Source organism: Hemitrygon akajei, chromosome 19 (genome assembly GCF_048418815.1).
Source record: "Hemitrygon akajei chromosome 19, sHemAka1.3, whole genome shotgun sequence".
Classification (NCBI taxonomy): Eukaryota; Metazoa; Chordata; class Chondrichthyes; order Myliobatiformes; family Dasyatidae; genus Hemitrygon; species Hemitrygon akajei.
Window position 1 is genome coordinate 38,799,754 of NC_133142.1, and position 17,245 is coordinate 38,816,998.

General features: G+C 38.5%; 1 protein-coding gene across 9 annotated transcripts in view; it reads right to left on the minus strand.

Moving 5' to 3' along the window:
* The window catches only part of LOC140741889 (contactin-4-like), a 2,152,419-nt gene that overhangs the window by 158,087 nt on the left and 1,977,087 nt on the right, over window positions 1–17,245 (minus strand). For all 9 annotated transcript variants that reach the window (XM_073072410.1, XM_073072411.1, XM_073072416.1 and 6 more), the window contains 2 exons: window positions 8,437–8,595; window positions 5,200–5,349 (listed from right to left, as the gene is read on the minus strand). In XM_073072410.1, coding sequence (XP_072928511.1) covers window positions 5,200–5,349; window positions 8,437–8,595 — 309 coding nt within the window. The remainder of the gene's footprint in view (window positions 1–5,199; window positions 5,350–8,436; window positions 8,596–17,245) is intronic.

Here is a 17,245-nt window from a genome sequence, read left to right on the forward strand (position 1 = left end):
TCCCTCCCCTTACCTTAAAGCCATGTCCTCTTATACTGAGCAGTAGTGCCCTGGGGAAGAGGCTCTGGCTGTCCACTCTGTCTATTCCTCTTAATATCTTGTACACCTCTATCATGTCTCCTCTCATCCTCCTTCTCTCCAAAGAGTAAAGCCCTAGCTCTCTTAATCTCTTATCATAATCCATACTCTCTAAACCATGCAGCATCCTGGTAAATCTCCTCTGTACCCTTTCCAATGCTTCCACATCCTTCCTATAGTGAGGTGACCAGAATTGGACACAGTACTCCAAGTGTGGCCTAACTAAACTACCCTCATCTATATTCCTGGTCACCTCCTCAAAGAACTCTATCAGGCTTGTTAGGCATGATCTTCCCTTCACAAAGCCATGCTGACTCTCCCTGATCAGACCATGATTCTCTAAATGCCCATAGATCCTGTCTCTAAGAATCTTTTCCAACAGTTTTTCCAGCACAGACGTAAGGCTCACTGGTCTGTAATTACGTGGACTATCCCTACTACCTTTTTTGAAAGGTAGTATGTGGCATTCCTTTTAGAACCTACTATGGCTTCCCCACTTAGTGTTCAAATATTATTGCACCTGGATTCCCCTGAATTAAGTGACCTACAATAAAATTCCTTAAATTCTACACTGCAAACTAATAACATAATCAGAGTCAACAATAATGAAGAAAGGAAAAGCTAAAAAAAACTACTTATATTCCAAATTTTAGGATTTTGTGAATAAAACAGAGAAGAGTCATATTGTGTGCTTAACAAAAGCCACTGCCCTTACTTCCATTACGAACAAAACAAAAGCAGTCACCTTACACAGACGTCATTATGTTACACACCGTCTCTTAAAGCAAACACCACAACTCCATGATGGTGTTTGTGAATTATGTAGAACAGTTTCTATTATGAACAACATGCGTCATCTATCACCCATTACAATACCCGACACAGACCACCTCAGAGTTCACCAAAACTGGCATTGTGAGATTGCCTGGAGCTCATACAAGCTGCCTGACTCCAGTCCATTGTGCTTTGGTTGGATTAAAAGCAGGTGCTTCTTGCTCATCCAGGGGCGTACTGACATGCACATGGGCATGTTGTGATGCAGGGGGTATGGTAGTGGAACCATCTGGGTCTTGGTCAGCTGGTTTAAGGGGATCTACAGAAACACATTCAGGTTTACCCTTCCTATCTACAAGAAAAACCATTTCACCCCATTCTAAAATTTGGATCGGGCCATCGTAAGGGGGATTAAGGGGTTTTTATGTGCAACATGGCAGACAAAAACAAAGTAGAACGTAGGTCAACTGGAACTGAAGAGTGCTGAACTCCATGATGGGAGGTGGGAATAGGAGTAATAAAATTGTGTTTACCAACTCGTGCGGGTGACTGCAGGTCTTCTTTTGGAGCTATTCTGAGCCCCAGCAGGACCTATGGGAGAGGATCACTAGTCCATCAGGGAGGCCCTCAGAGTAGCATTTAAGGAATGGTGAAACTGCTTGCATAGGCCATTGGACAGTGGGTAATATGCATGGTGTGATGCAATTAAATACTGAGGTTCTGTGTTACTGCGGCCCAGTGGGCTGACATGAATTGGGGACCACAGTCGGAAGGTACGTCAGATGGGGTGCCGAACTGAGCCAAGCCACGTCCATAGCCACTGATGATGCTAGAGCGATAACCTCTGGGAACATGGTAGTGCAGTCCACTATGGTAAGGAGATGGGTGAAACCTGAAACCACGGGAGGAGGGCGCTGGGTGTGAAAAAGCCAACCAGGTCCACATTGATGTGGTCAAACCATCGCTCAGAGACCTCGAAAGGTGCCAATGGTGCCTGAACAAGACGGTTAATTAATTTTCACCTGCTGTCACACAACACAGGCTGCATTCCAATCTCACACATCCTTAAAGCAATCAGTTTTTGTGTTGCCTTCACACCCAGATGTGAGAGGCTGTGAATGGATTTAAAAACAGTACACTTCCAGTTTACAGGCACTATTGGGAGAGAGCAACTGATTGAGACACCGCACAGGAGAGAAACTTCTGTATCCCAGAGATTGATGTCAGCCAACTGCAGGCCCCTGACTGTTGTCCTGTAAGCCTGGACCTGGGTTGGTAGCTCAGTCAGCTGCCACACTGGCATAGTCATCACTATTTTTCGCTACAATGTGCTGTATGTCAGTCGTGAACCCTGAAATGTAGTCAGATGGTATTGCAGATCTGTAGGTCTGATGCTTTGGCCAATGTGTGCATGAGGGGTTTGTGGTCAAAAGACACTGTGAAATGCCCACTTTACAGTGGAAAACAAAAATGATGGATGGCCTGATAGAGACCGAGAAGTTCCTAGTCAAATGTACCGTACTTCCTTTTGGAGGGGCAAAGCTGCTCACTGAAGAAGGTGAGTGGCTGCCACACACCTCCAACTAACTGTTCATGCACGGCACCCACAGCACAGTCTGAGGCATCAGTAGTGATGGCTATAGGTGGCTTGGGGAGTGGGTGCACCAGTAAGATCATGTTTGAAAGAGCTCGTTTGTTGTTGTTAAATGCTCTGTTCATGTTCACTGATCAGTCAAGCGTGTGATTAGGGGCACAGCCTTTAAGGGCACTATACACGAGGAGCATAAGTTCATTAGCTCACAGAATGAAATAGTGACAGCAATTTACTAATCCTAAAAACATTTGCAGTGCTTTGGTCGTGCAGGGCAGTGGAAAGTCCATAATAGTGGTGACTTTTGACAGCAGAGGTGTTGCACCTTCTATGGAGATGTGGTGTCCAAGCAAGTCAATAGTAGAAAATCCAAACTGGCATTTAGCATTTGTTGTTGTTGAGTACCATTGAGTCGTCATTGACTCATAGCAACCCTATGGACAGAACCTATAGAGTTTTTCTTCCATGTAGATACTGCTGATGCCCAGGTTAGGAGCTGGCTGGATTTGAACTCAGGACCATCTGCCTCAAAGCCCAGTGCAGATACCACTACACCACCGGTTGGCCCTTCAGCATTTTGCAGGGTTAATGATCAGCTTAACCATCTTGGCTTAAACGCTTGAAAGGTGTGCAGAGGTGTGGTAAGTGTTCAGTTTTGGATGTGTTGGCGGAAGTATGTCATCCAGGTAAACAAAAAAGGAAATCTAAATCTTTTAACACAGGGTCCATAAGATGCTGAAAAAATCAGTGCTGCATTCTTCAGCCCAAATGGGATGTGCAGAAACTCAAATGGGTGAAACAGGGTTATAACAGCAGCTTTGGGAACATCCTGAGCACACCTGATGGTAGTCCCTGACTAAGCCTACTTCAGAAAAAATGATCTTCTTGTCTAAAAGTCTTGAATATGTGGGAATGAGTAATGATCAGTGAGGTGGCCTCATTAAGGCCGCAGTAATTGCTGCATATCTGGTTTGGTGTCCTGGGCATGACTCTGCTGACAGGGCTTATTGAGACAGGGAAGAGAAGAGAAACTATGCACCACTGCCTGGCTGAGTGTAGATTATTGGCCTTTTTAATAAGCTCCCTATAGTCCGTCACAGTGTATTAACAAGGGCTATGCAAATTTGATCAGGCATTGTTTGCATTAAGAGTTCTTTAAAAATAAAACAAGGGAGGTGATTGCCCAGGAGAGTCGCATGTGACCCATTAGTTCTGAAGGTCTACTGTCACCCAGGCCCGACAAGGAGAGCAACTGTTTGGCGTGCTCAGACTCAGATAGTCCAAAGGTCTGTAATAGGTGAGTTTTCAGACTGACATATTTATCACGAGCAGGCAGGTCTTCTAGTAGACTCATCACTCCAGCTACAGTGGAACTACTTAGTGACGCTACGACATGGTAAAATTTGGTATTGCTCGCAGTGATTTCTCACAGTGTGAACAGGGCTTCTGCCAGTGCAAAACCACGTCGTAGTGAGCTGCTCCCAAATCTCCAGCAGGTTCAAAGCAACTGAACTGGTTCACATGTTGTTGAGTAACTCTAGAATTGTCCTAGAGCATCGAGGCCACCAATGTCAGACTTTGTGAATAAAACATGCAAGAGTTGTTTAACAAAAATCACAGCCCTTTACTTCCATTACAAACAAAACAAAATCAGTGGCCTTAAATTGACGTCATTACGTCAGACATTCTCTCTCTAAATTTACGCAACAACTCAATGATAGTGTTTGCGAATTACGTAGAGCTGTATCTATCATTAACAATGTGTGTCATCTGTCACCCATTATATTACCCTACAGCATGCCCGCCCAAATTCTGAAGATTAGGACCAGGTTAAGTCTGGCTCATCACCATTAAAAGTACAATAAACACTACATAGCAAGTACTTATGTATATTCTAAAGTCAGGAATGACACTATGCAAACGTAACTTATTATTTTTAACTTCATGAGAACAATCTATTTTCAATGGAAAACATGCTTTCATTTCAAAACTTTGTAAATAGTTGACATTGCATGATTTTCTCTTCTTGTGACTATTTTTCATAGTGCTTTTAAAAGATGAAACAGAAATTCCATACAAAAGTGCCAAATGTGTCTTTTGTTGATGATTGCATCTACTAATCCAGACCACCCTGCTGCCTGCTATCAAGAAATATTTTGACAGATTTCCATTCACAGACCTTACAGTTTATACAATAGAATGATAGATAGCCCCATCTATTGTGTTAAGGGCTTGAATCGTGTATATGTGGTAAGACTTTAGGATTTAAATTTTAATTAAGTTAAAATCTGTATCAGTGCCCAATTGACAGGACTTTCACAAACACAAATGGAAAATATGTAAATGATTTAAATACTGTCCATAATTACCACGGTAATGTGCAGATTAAAGCCATATTTTTGTAAAACTATTTTATATCAAAAGAATTAACATGACAAATAACTTTCAAGATATTAATTTTCCGCTTAAAGAATTACAAAGTAATAAACTGTTGGGCTTTGGAAATATTCAGATCCTGGCTCACAATTGCACATAGAGTTTTAAAAAAACCTTTCCAAATTTCTGTAAGTCATCTGACATAACTTTAGAACATTTCACAGGTTATAGGAGGAAGTTTCAAGCGGAGTGTAGAATGGTTTCTTTGCACTCATGTAGTGGACCTTTGGAGTATGGTCCATTATATTGACTGCCTGACTCTGACATTTTAGACATTACAGAAATTAGGACGTGCTCAGAACTTATCTTCCTTTACTTACGGGCTTCCTCTGTTCTTGATTTTTCAGATGGTAAACTTGGCTCCCCAATACCAATGCTGTTGCTAGCAACAACTCGGAATTCATACTCCACCCAGGGGCTTAAGTCAATTACAGTTGCTGTGACAGCATCGCCACCAATTACCTCAGGAACTGCAAAGAGAAGTTAAGGTGTTAACCTAAACATACAATATGTCTATTCCATATTAATTCTAAAACACAAATCCATTAGTAAAACTGAAACAAGGAACTCTTTTTTTCAATTAGTAGTGAAGAATGGCACCTACAGAAAACTTTTTTAATGAATTCAGCTAGTTTCTGAAATCGCAAGGTCAACAAATGATTATGCAACATTATCACTCTCAGAACTTAGCTGTTAAACATATTTTATCATTAAAAAATCTAGCTTTAATTCTGCTTTGTACTCTTTTCCAAGTGTCATCTGCAATGATGTGATGTATTCCACGGTATGTTCCTTTCTGCCTTTGGTATGTTCTTTTATTCTATTTAAATTGTGGTTCTGAAATTGAGAGTGGAGTGGTCACAGAAGATCAAGTTCTTTGTAAAAAGCAAAGGTCTAATGGTGAGATAATATGATGCGATGGCATTGAGTGAAATTCTCCTTAAAACAGAGTATCTGAGAGGAAACAGGTCTAAAGCACACTACCCCCCCCCCCCACCAAGCCAGAGTCCAAGTGACATAATGCATCAATGCCTCAATCAGATTGTTTCCTCAAGTTAATTCAGGAGCCGCGAACAGATGCCAAAATATTATTGTCTTTTCTTATCACACGGGTATGTGAAGCACTAACATTCTCTTGCTTGTGAGCCCTTATCCAATGCTAATTACCAGATGACCCACTGAACAACAAAAACTGACATCAGCCTTTTTACAGACATATGAAACAATTAGCACACATTTAAATGCTTAGAGTGGAACAAGGAATCCTATCAACAGAGCTGTGAACTTCTGTTCATGTCAGTGTAATACAAAATGCCTTATTTATGTAATAAAAATCCATGGAATAATAGTTATGGAAAAAATAAGAAGGAAGTACAGAGACCACAATTGCTGTTGCTGCCAGGACAATGAAAGGATGGGCATAAACATTAAAAGCTCCTTCCCCTGAATGAAAATAATGATTCGTGACTTTAGAAAACATTGAGTTTTCCCACTGTCTCTCCTCCAGACATTACTCTGGAATTGCAGACCAACAAATCTGAGGTATAAATGCAATTTCCTTCTTCATGCATTACCCAGCTGTCCATTAAAAGCAATAATGCTATTTGCCTTAACTATTCTCTGTGTTAGAAAATTCCATACCCAAACAAAAAATATTTCTCCTGAGTTGTTAGATTTCCAAATGAGTACCTTCCAGATATATTATAGATATATATTCCATGTATAATTTCAATCTTTCTTTCTTAATCCTCCCACTTAAATGCTGATTCTGTTCCAGATCACTCTCCAGTAAAAATTATTCAGATGTATTTATAAGCTATTGTTTTACAAGCAATATCACATTGAATTCTGTCCTTGGGCCTGTTTCCACAAATGTTAATTCCTGATGTGAAGGACAGGGAATCATTCTGAAATTGAAATTAACTTTATTGTTCATGTGTTAGAGCCAAATCTGTCAGTGATTCTTTTCCTTCTGATCCATAAGAAACCAAGTTCATATAGTGTTCCTACCAGTATATGAGGTAAATGATCACATTATTCTTAAAGAATTTTATTCAAGATTGTCTGTGCAAAGTTTTAATGAGAATTACCCATGATTTTAATTCCTCTATTTTAATGTTCTTTGATGTCCACATGCTTCTGATTGTACCCTTTCACTGCAATGAAAGAGAAATTGGAAAGGTGGATTGAAAGAGTCACCCTGCTTCCCAACACTCTGCGATGCTGCGTGATACTTTTTGAAAGCTACACATTTAGACACCAATTTTTAATGCAGTACAAGTCAAATCCAAAACAACGTTAAACCCAAATTAATCCTACCTACTGACACAATAAAAAGCTTTCCATAGTTCTTTTATCACCTCCTCACTTTTGCACACCTATGCTTTTACTTAAAATGTACAACTTTTTGGAAGGTCACTGACCTGAAATACCTTGTCTGCTAGATGCTGCTTTATCTCATACTTCCTTATGGCACAGAAATATAATTGACCCCTTATGTCTCGGCTTGGTCTCACAGCAACTCCATTCCCTACTGTAAACTAATCTCTCACACATGCCCTGAACAATTTCCTGATAATTTTCCATCAGGGATACCATTTGCAGCAATCAATTTACTAAACTGCAATGGGGTTATGAGAAGAAACCTGAACATCGAGGAGAGCCTGTGCAAATGTGCTAACTCTACATGTAAATCTCTGGAGGTCAGAATCACACCCTGATCGCTAAACCAGAGTGCTCTGTTTCCTACAGTGCTACTGTGTCACTCATTGCCATTTTATATTACCTCTTATTAAACCAGAACATTCCTGGCAACCATGTTTTTGGTTATTCAGAGATCAGAATGTTCTGTTATACTGAAAACTAATGTTACATTATTAGTTGAGAACTAAAGCCAAACTGACAGAAACTAATTTTCAAAGCCTTTGTAATAGGGAATGCAGATGAACCATGCTTCTTCTACGCCTGCAGTTACATAGGAAAGAACTGTGCAAGCAACCTGACTTACTGCTCTAAGCCTCGGCTCAAATTGAGCTCAAGAGCATTCACTATTACCTTGAGCTGAAAGACTAGAAAGTCTTCAAATCTGTTTAATGCCAACTAAGTGTCTCAGATCTTTATTACAAAGACACAAAAAGTAAATTTATTTTAATATAATTTTGCTTAATTATAATGATTTCTCTTTAAACATATAATCCTATCAATATTGAGATAGATTCATTAATATAATGCTGCAGACCACTGAAGACATCAATACAGTAATATCTGCATTGGAAATATTACTTGAAAATGAGCCAAATAGAATGCTTGAACTTTTTGAAAAGTGAAGGCCCAAATTATCCAGATAATGTCTAAAAGTTGATAAATGTTGATAAATGTCTAAAAGTGAATGCTGAGTAAAAATTTCAATTTCATTCATCATATTAATGTGAAAGTCAAATGTTATCACATGGTGCATCTGAGATAAGTGTCCAATATTATTGGAAAAGTAGGCATGCAATGTAAGAGAAATCTATTTTTAATATTTAATTTTTTTTGCATATTATTGCAGCATTTACCTGTTTTAAGAGTTTGCCAACCCACTGAAAAGGGAGTCCTTGCCTGGACAGTGTACATTGAGATTGGGCTGTGGTTGTCTGTGCCAGGAGTCCAAGAAAGTTGAGCTGTGGTGTCTGTAATTTCCTCCACGATGACACTCCCTGGTGGACCTGGCGGAACTGTAAGAAGGACACACAACACGTGAGAGAATGTTATATGATGGATAACAGGACATCAATTGTTTAAAGCAAAGCACATTAGGTAAAAGCCACATCTTTGTTAACAGCAGACTGCAGGAGACTGCAGGTTTGGATAAGAAACAGCTGCTTTGACTTTTCCAGACAAAAGAGAAAAAAAAAACTTTGAGCTACAGGAACAATGAAGGGTAAATCTAAACAGATGTGGGGTGAGCTGTCTTTTGATCTTATTACAGACTTTTAAAAAACAACATTTTCTGCACAGCAATGTGCATAAGTAATAAAAATCAGATGTTTCCCTCAAACTTGCTTTGGTCAGTATTTGAGGCAGTTATGTCAATGTTGGAAGCATCTAAATCACATTGTTCATTCAATGGTGCATGCCATTATGCACAGGATTCAGAAAATGTAGGAGAGGAAACTCTGCGCTGCCTGCATATGATATCGATTTAAAGCAAAGTTAGGCTTTGCACTTGCACGCTGGCAATGGTGCAGTGTGATTGTAAGATTAACAGAAAGAATTACACTCCCAAGAAGATGCAGTATTAAAAGTACTACTGAGATCTTGAGGAAAATAAATGTCTTTCAAAAAAAAAGTTTGAAGGACGTGATTTCTTAGCAATTATATTTAATTAACAGAATTGTTAGATGCAAGAAGTAAATGGAAAGTCAGTGATATTGGCAAAAATAGCACAACGAAAACTCACTGGCTTTTCTCTGTATCTCACACTTGCCCTCAGTTTTGTCCTCTTGAAATAGAGAAACTACCTTGTTTGCCAAAACCAAGGGATCTCTTCTTGTGAAAAGACAGATGTCAATAAATACCGATTTTAAATAATATTGTGAAGAAATATTGCATAATAATAATAATAATAATAATAATAATAATAATAATAATAATAATAATAATAATAATAATAATAATAATAATAAATTATATACAATATACAAACCCCATTTCCAGAAAAGTTGGGATATTTCCCAAAATGCAATAAAAACAAAAATCTGTGATATGTTAATTTACATGAACCTTTATTTAACTGACAAAAGTACAAAGAAAAGATTTTCAATAGTTTTACTGACCAACTTAATTGTATTTTGTAAATATACACAGATTTAGAATTTGATGGCTGCAACACACTCAACAAAAGTTGGGACAGAGTTAAAATAAGATTGAAAAGTGCACAGAATATTCAAGTAACGCCGGTTTGGAAGACTCCACATTGGTAGCAGGTGAAGTATTGTGACTGGGTATAAAAGTAGCGTCCATCAAAGGCTCAGTCTTTGCAAGCAAGGATGGGTCATGGCTCACCCCTTTGTGCCAAAATTCATGAGAGAATTGCTAGTCAGTTCAAAAGGAACATTTCCCAAAGCAAGATTGCAGAGAATTTAGGTCTTTCAACATCTACAGTACATAATATTGTGAAAAGATTCAGAGAATTCAGAGACATCTCAGTGCGTAACGGGCAAGATCGGAAACCACTGTTGAATGCGCGTGATCTTCGAGCCCTCAGGCGGCACAGCCTAAGAAACCGTCATGCTACTGTGACAATTATAGCCACCTGGGCTCGGGAGTACTTCGGAAAACCATTGTCACTTAACACAGTCTGTCGCTGCATCCAGAAATGCAACTTGAAACTGTATTATGCAAGGAGGAAGCCATACATCAACTCTATGCAGTAACGCCAGCGAGTTCTCAGGGTCACAGCTCATCTCAGATGGACTGAAAGACTGTGGAACTGTGTGCTGTGGTCAGATGAGTCCGGATTTCAGCTAGTTTTTGGAAAAAATGGGCGTCGAGTTCTCCGTGCCAAAGATGAAAACGACCATCCTGATTGTTATCAGCGAAAGGTGCAAAAGCCAGCATCTGTGATGGTATGGGGGTGCATCAATGCCCACGGTATGGGTGAGTCGCATGTATGTGAAGGTACCATTGACTCTGAGGTATATATTAGGATTTTAGAGAGACATATGTTGCCATCAAGGCGACGTCTCTTCCCGGGACGTCCATGCTTATTTCAGCATGACAATGCCAGACCACATTCTGCAAGGGCTACAACAGCGTGGCGTTGTAGACACAGAGTGTGTGTGCTTGACTGGCCTGCTGCCAGTCCAGATCTATCTACTATTGAAAATGTATGGCGCATCATGAAGAGGAGAATCAGACAACAGAGACCACGGACTGTTGAGCAGCTGAAGTCTTATATCAAGCAAGAATGGACAAAATTTCCAATTGCATATCTACTACAATTAGTATCCTCAGTTCCAAATCGATTAAAAAGTGTTATTAAAAGGAAAGGTGATGTAACACAATGGTAAACATGCATCTGTCCCAACTTTTGTTGAGTGTGTTGCAGCCATCAAATTCTAAATTTGTGTATATGTACAAAATACAATTAAGTTGGTCAGTAAAATTATTGAAAATCTTTTCTTTGTACTTTTGTCAATTAAATAAAGGTTCACGTGAATTAACATATCACAGATTTTCGTTTTTATTGCATTTTGGAAAATATCCCAACTTTTCTGGAAATGGGGTTTGTACATTATATAACAGAATATATATTAATTATTATTATTATTATTATTATTATTAATATATCCAGGCCTGAAGAACAGGACAAATGTTGACCTCACATTGACAAACAATTGTTTCAGCAATATTACATTGTATGCAAATCACTTAATTAAGACATGAATACAGTGGATTCCAATCAATTGGGACACATCAGGACTAGTATATTTTGGCCCAATTAAGCGGCTGCCCAGCTAGCCAAAGTTTCATGGAAACACTTCAAAAAGTATAAAAAAACACAAACTACTTTTTAACTGAGTAAAACATTATGTATTTAAATGAAATACAGAACAAGTTAGAACACTATCTATACTACTACAGTACTATAAAGCTGTGTATTAATTCCTAATAAATGGTTTGTTGGTTTTAAAGTGGAAAAGCTATTGCATTGGGGCATTTCCACTCTCTTGACCTCAGAAGTCTGGGTCCAGTTGTATGCGTCGCCATCACAACTGGGGCTTTCTTTAGCTGCAGTGGATGACCATGACTTTTTCTGTGTCTTGTCATGCCATTCGCTCTCCACAGAGCATCCTTGGATCTCACTGTAGATCTCATCCTCATGCTAGGGCAGGCATGCCCCTCTCTCATCAAAGTATAAGGCACGCTGGCTACCAACACCTGGTTTAGCCACTTGTCAAAGCGATGTACTGGGGTTCGCCTGCAGTCTTGTGCAAACAACTCCTGGGAGCTACAGGTGATAGCTAAGGGCACATTACCATGTCCTCTTGATTGACTGTAAATGAACAAAATCAGTGCATACATCTAGTGTAGATTATAGACTACCTTCATACTATTTTCAATGAGTGCTCCTCCAAATCTTTACTTACATTACCACATTCAAGATGATTGTCAATACCATCAAATTCTTCATTGTTCCTAACTTGTTGAAGTACTGTTTCTGTGCTTGAAACTGCAGTGAGCAAAACGGTTCTTTCTGAATTGTCTTACTGCTTATTTCTTGCAACTATCAGTGACAACAATCACAGTTTTTTTAACAGCAGCACAAGTAACTAACAATTTGAAAACTGTTCATTCTAAGCATGGTATCGTGTCAAACAGCTACAAAGATCACGCGTCTGACTCAATTTAAAACCTGTTTGGCAACAGTCTGCTGTCCCAATTATGCAGGATATTGTCCCAAATAAATTAAGGGAATCTGGGCTATTTTATTGATTACTTTTTGAGTTGTCCCAAATAAGCAGCTGCCTTGATTAACTGATGGTCCAATTAACCGGAATTTGTACATTTACCAAGCCATGATCTTACCATATAATAAGCCACAATAAATCGCAACAACTTATGAATGTTGGCTTTGTATAATTTCATTTCCTCTCTTATTCAAACAATAATTACATCCCCCTAAATTCTACATTTGAGTGGATGTATGCAATGCACAGGCAGTAAATCTCTTGGAAAAACAGCTGTGTATATTAACAGACTGCCGGAAACAAAGGGATCATGTTATATATTGAACATATTTATACAAAAGTCAATTGAGAAGTGTTACTTCATAACCAATGCAGTTTTCAGGATTGCAACTTTGAAATATTAAGAAAATAAAATAAGGAAAGAAAATGTTAATCCAGAGAAATATTTAGACAATTCCTATTAGAGGCAGAAGAAGAAATTCTAATTTAAAAAATGGATGTGAAGTAGAAATCCAAAAGAAATCATTCACTGTACATATATATGTTTTAAGCACAACTGAGGCTTGATTTGAAACTGTTGTATAACACCCAATAAGCAGGTCATATTTTTAATGCTTGTCTCAATAAGAAACTGCAGCATGCAGTAATTCTAAAGTTTATTTTTATGCGTCTTTCAAAGACAAATTTGTGGAAAGTTGTCTTTAGGGGTTTTCAACCAGAAACATTGATTTAAAATTCTCTCTTTTGAGATACTGCCTGACCTGCTGAGAACTTTCTTTTCTGTTTTTATTTCATTAAAACTAAGTACAATGAACTTACACTGAATGTTGTGGAATAAGCCAAGATCTGCAGAAGTAACATCTTGTTAGCCACAAAGATAAGTGTTTGAGTTAATCCAACCTGGTTGGATCTCTGAATCAAAATGATGCTTGTTTGAAAGATGCACACTATGAACATACATTAGATGTAGGAAAAGTAAGGTACTGGAGGCAAAGTATTTGATAGCTTTAACATCCTTATCTTGTTCTTGACTTTTTTCACTCTTCTTATATAGACACATTGATAACTATTGATATCTATCATCTACTGTTTAAAAGTAAATTAGGTAGAAATTAACAGATGTTCACTGAATTGGTTTAGTGAAAAACTGAAGGAAAACCTGAAAGGACAGGCAGAAATGTTGGCTTCTGTTGAACTAGTACTGTTATGGTGAAAGATTGAGAGATATGCCTTTGGAAACTCAATCCATTGATTTATTGTCAATTGTACAAGAAATTCAGATATTTATAATGCTATCTTAAAAAGGATTTTAAAAAGTGCAATGCATATTGTGTTGTTATTACAAATTCAATCACATTTTGGAGAGCACCTTCAAAATTATTCAAAAGAAATATCTTAATCTGCTCAGAAAGATAATGTACAAATTGGTATAACTATTAAGTATTACTGAATTTTGAATTAAGACCATTAACTTGAAACAAAACTCTTTGTAAATTAGTTTTCATCAGTGGGGAAGTCTGAAATAAAGGGATATTATTTCAAGATAAAGGGCTAGTCATTTAAAACAGTGGTGCACAGAAATCTCTTCTCTCAAAAGGTATAAGTTTCTTGAAATGTCAGCCACAGAGGGTGATGGAGGCAAGATGAATGGAAGTATGTGAGATGGAGAAAGATAATTATTTGTAAGATTGAGGAGGTGAGAGTTGTGCACATGGAACATGACAGCACAATACAGGACCTTCAGCCCACAATTTTCTGTTGACCTTTTAACCTACTCTAAAATCAATCAAACCCTTCACTCCCATATACACCATTTTTCTATCATACATGTGGCAATCTAAGAATTTGTTAAATACCCCTAATGTATCTGCCTTTACCATTACCCCGGCAGGGTGTCCCTCTCACCACACCAATCTGTGTAAAAAACTTACCTTTGACATATCTCCTATACTTTCTTCCAATCAGCTTAAAATCTTCTCTCATATTAGCCATTTCAAAACTATGAAAATGCGTCTGACTGTCCACTTGAGCTATGGTTTCTAACCAAAACTGCTCATTCAGCAAAAGTCAAACCTATATCTTCTATTATGAAACAGATTATTTGGGTCTGATTTATTTAATTTACTCTGAATGCTTCATGTGAGCCCTCATATTTAGTTAAGTCTGAGATCTATCATGGGAACAGATTACAACCTACAAAAAAGGAGTTCAAGCCAACATAGATTTCCATGAACATATGGAATGGTGAATTATGCCTGAGAGCCTAGTGGCTATTCCTGCTCCTATTTTCCTATATTATTTTATTTTATCTTTATTTTCATTTTAGGTGCCTTTTTTTTGGAAAATTGTGATCTCTGATTTTTGAGAGTGATAATTCATCTCTACTTGTCAACAAAGTTGAAACCCATGGAGTTAGAGTGACAAAGTTAGGGTGAATATAAAATTGGTGAAAGGTCAGGAGAAATTAAGATGAATGTTTGCATTTCTGATCAGATGGTGTAGCCCTGTTCTTCAGCTCCCTGTACCAAGGCATCCTTAGGGCCACTACTCTGCGTTCTCGATATATCAATAACCCTTTCTAAATGAATGATCACAAGTTGAATAAATGCAAGCCAAAGATTGTCTTGACGTCCTGAAAGATTCACTTGCAATATTTTCTAAATATTTAAAGCCAACTTTAATTGTTGATCCACCAGTCATTGCCACAAAGTGAAATACAATGTAATCTTTGTTTTCTTTGATACAAAGTGAACATTTTCTAATCATTTTTTATTTCATTTGTAACCAAAACTGCTCATTCAGCAAAAGTCAAACCTACATCTTCCATTGTGAATCAAAGATTTTTTTGGGTTCGATTTATTTAATTTACTCTGAATATTTCATGTGAGCCCTCATATTTAGTTAAGTCTGAGATCTATCATGGGATCAGATTACCAGGCAGGTAGAGCAAAAAAGATTAAATATTGTGCAGAAAAATTGATGTTTGGGAAGGTAGATTCCATTAAGGCATGAAGTAGAGAAGAAATGCTTTTGTCATGGTCCCAACCATTAATTCCCTATTTTCTCCTAATTTCCTTTGATGGCAGCACACTTGGTTTTCATCAAGACCTGCAGCATAAGAACTCCGGCTTTGCACCCACTAGTTGCCAGATCGTTGGATTTTCCTGTATGGTAATTAATGTTTCCCAGCCCCTTAGGACCGTTCTAAGTTTTGCTTCAGTACCGAGAATTACCTGTGAAACTCAGTCTCTCCGTGTCAAGATAAGTCTTTTAAGTTTTACTTCAGCATTGAGGTTTACCTGTGTAACTCCGTCTCTCCGTGCTAAGAAAAGTTTTGTCTGCCGCTTCCCTTTCTATGCTCCGTGTCAAGATCAATTCTGCCTGTCTCCTGCCTTCCTGCACTCTCTCCTGTTCGCTGTTCAAGGCTCATGCCTGCATCTACATCCTAATACAACCTCCGTGCCTGTGTCCTGCGCTTGGGTTCACCTCATTCATTGCAACAGCTTTAGATGTCAGTCACTGAAAGTAAACATGCAGGTACAGCAGGCAGTGAAGAATGCTAATGGCATGTTGGCCTTCATAACAAGGGGAGTTGAGTATAGGAGCAAAGAGGTCCTTCTGCAGTTGTACAGGGCCCTGGTGAGATCACACCTGGAGTATTGTGTTCAGTTTTGGTCTCCAAATTTGAGGAAGGGCATTCTTGTGATAGAGGGAGTGCAGCGTAGGTTCACGAGGTTAATTCCCGGGATGGAGGGACTGTCATATGTTGAAAGATTGGAGCGACTGGGCTTGTATACACTGGAATTTAGAAGGATGAGAGGGGATCTGATTGAAACATATAAGATTATTAAGGGATTGGACACACTAGAGGCAGGAAACATGTTACCGATGTTGGGGGAGTTCGGAACCAGAGGTCACAGTTTAAGAATAAGGGGTAGGCCATTTAGAATGGAGTTGAGGAAAAACTTTTTCACCCGGAGAGTTGTGGATCTGTGGAATGCTCTGCCCCAGAAGGCAGTGGAGGCCAATTCTCTGGATGCTTTCAAGAAAGAGTTAGATACAGCTCTTAAAGATAGCAGAGTCAAGGGATATGGGGAGAGGGCAGGAACGGGGTACTGATTGTGGATGATCAGCCATGATCACACTGAATGGCAGTGCTGGCTCGAAGGGCCGAATGGCCTACTCCTGCACATATTGTCTATTGATGGTACTGAGAACCTCAAGTGCTACTTAAGTGTGGAACCACACAAATCAACCACAAGCCCAGGCTGTCGGCCACTTCTGTTTCTTGGTGGGGTGTGCGTGTTTCTAACGTTGGCCTTATTATCATTCTCAGAAGCCACAAAACAGGAGTGAGGTAAGTTACCACTGATCCTGAAGGTCTGCCTTAGAAGAATAAAGCTTGTCCTTTATTCAGATGGCACTCTGGAATGCTAATAATGGTGAAAAACCTACAAAACCGATACCGGGCATTTTGCAGTGAAATACTCACAACAAATTCAGGGAAAAATTAAAGGACTTAATCCAATGATCTGAAGAAAGATAGCATGTGAGACAGTTAATACATCGGTTTTAATTTGTTAAAGATTTAAGGAGCACTGCATTAGATTGCAAAATAGCTCATGTAGCTTCTTCATTCAAAAAGGAGACAAAACGCATAAAACCATAAGCCAATTAATAGGAGGAAAGTCAGAAAGAGGAAGCATATTATCTTATCCCAAATCATATTATGAGATATTGAAGTACAAACAATATCTCAAAACATTCTGTGGAAAGTTTTTAACTCTTCAAGCAAAAAAAAAATGACATTTCAAATAAATCTAGCATTAGTGTTCTTATATCCCAAATCATAATTTTAGACATGTACAATAATGTTTTTTCACAAAGCATTGCAGAATCTATAGAGCATCTT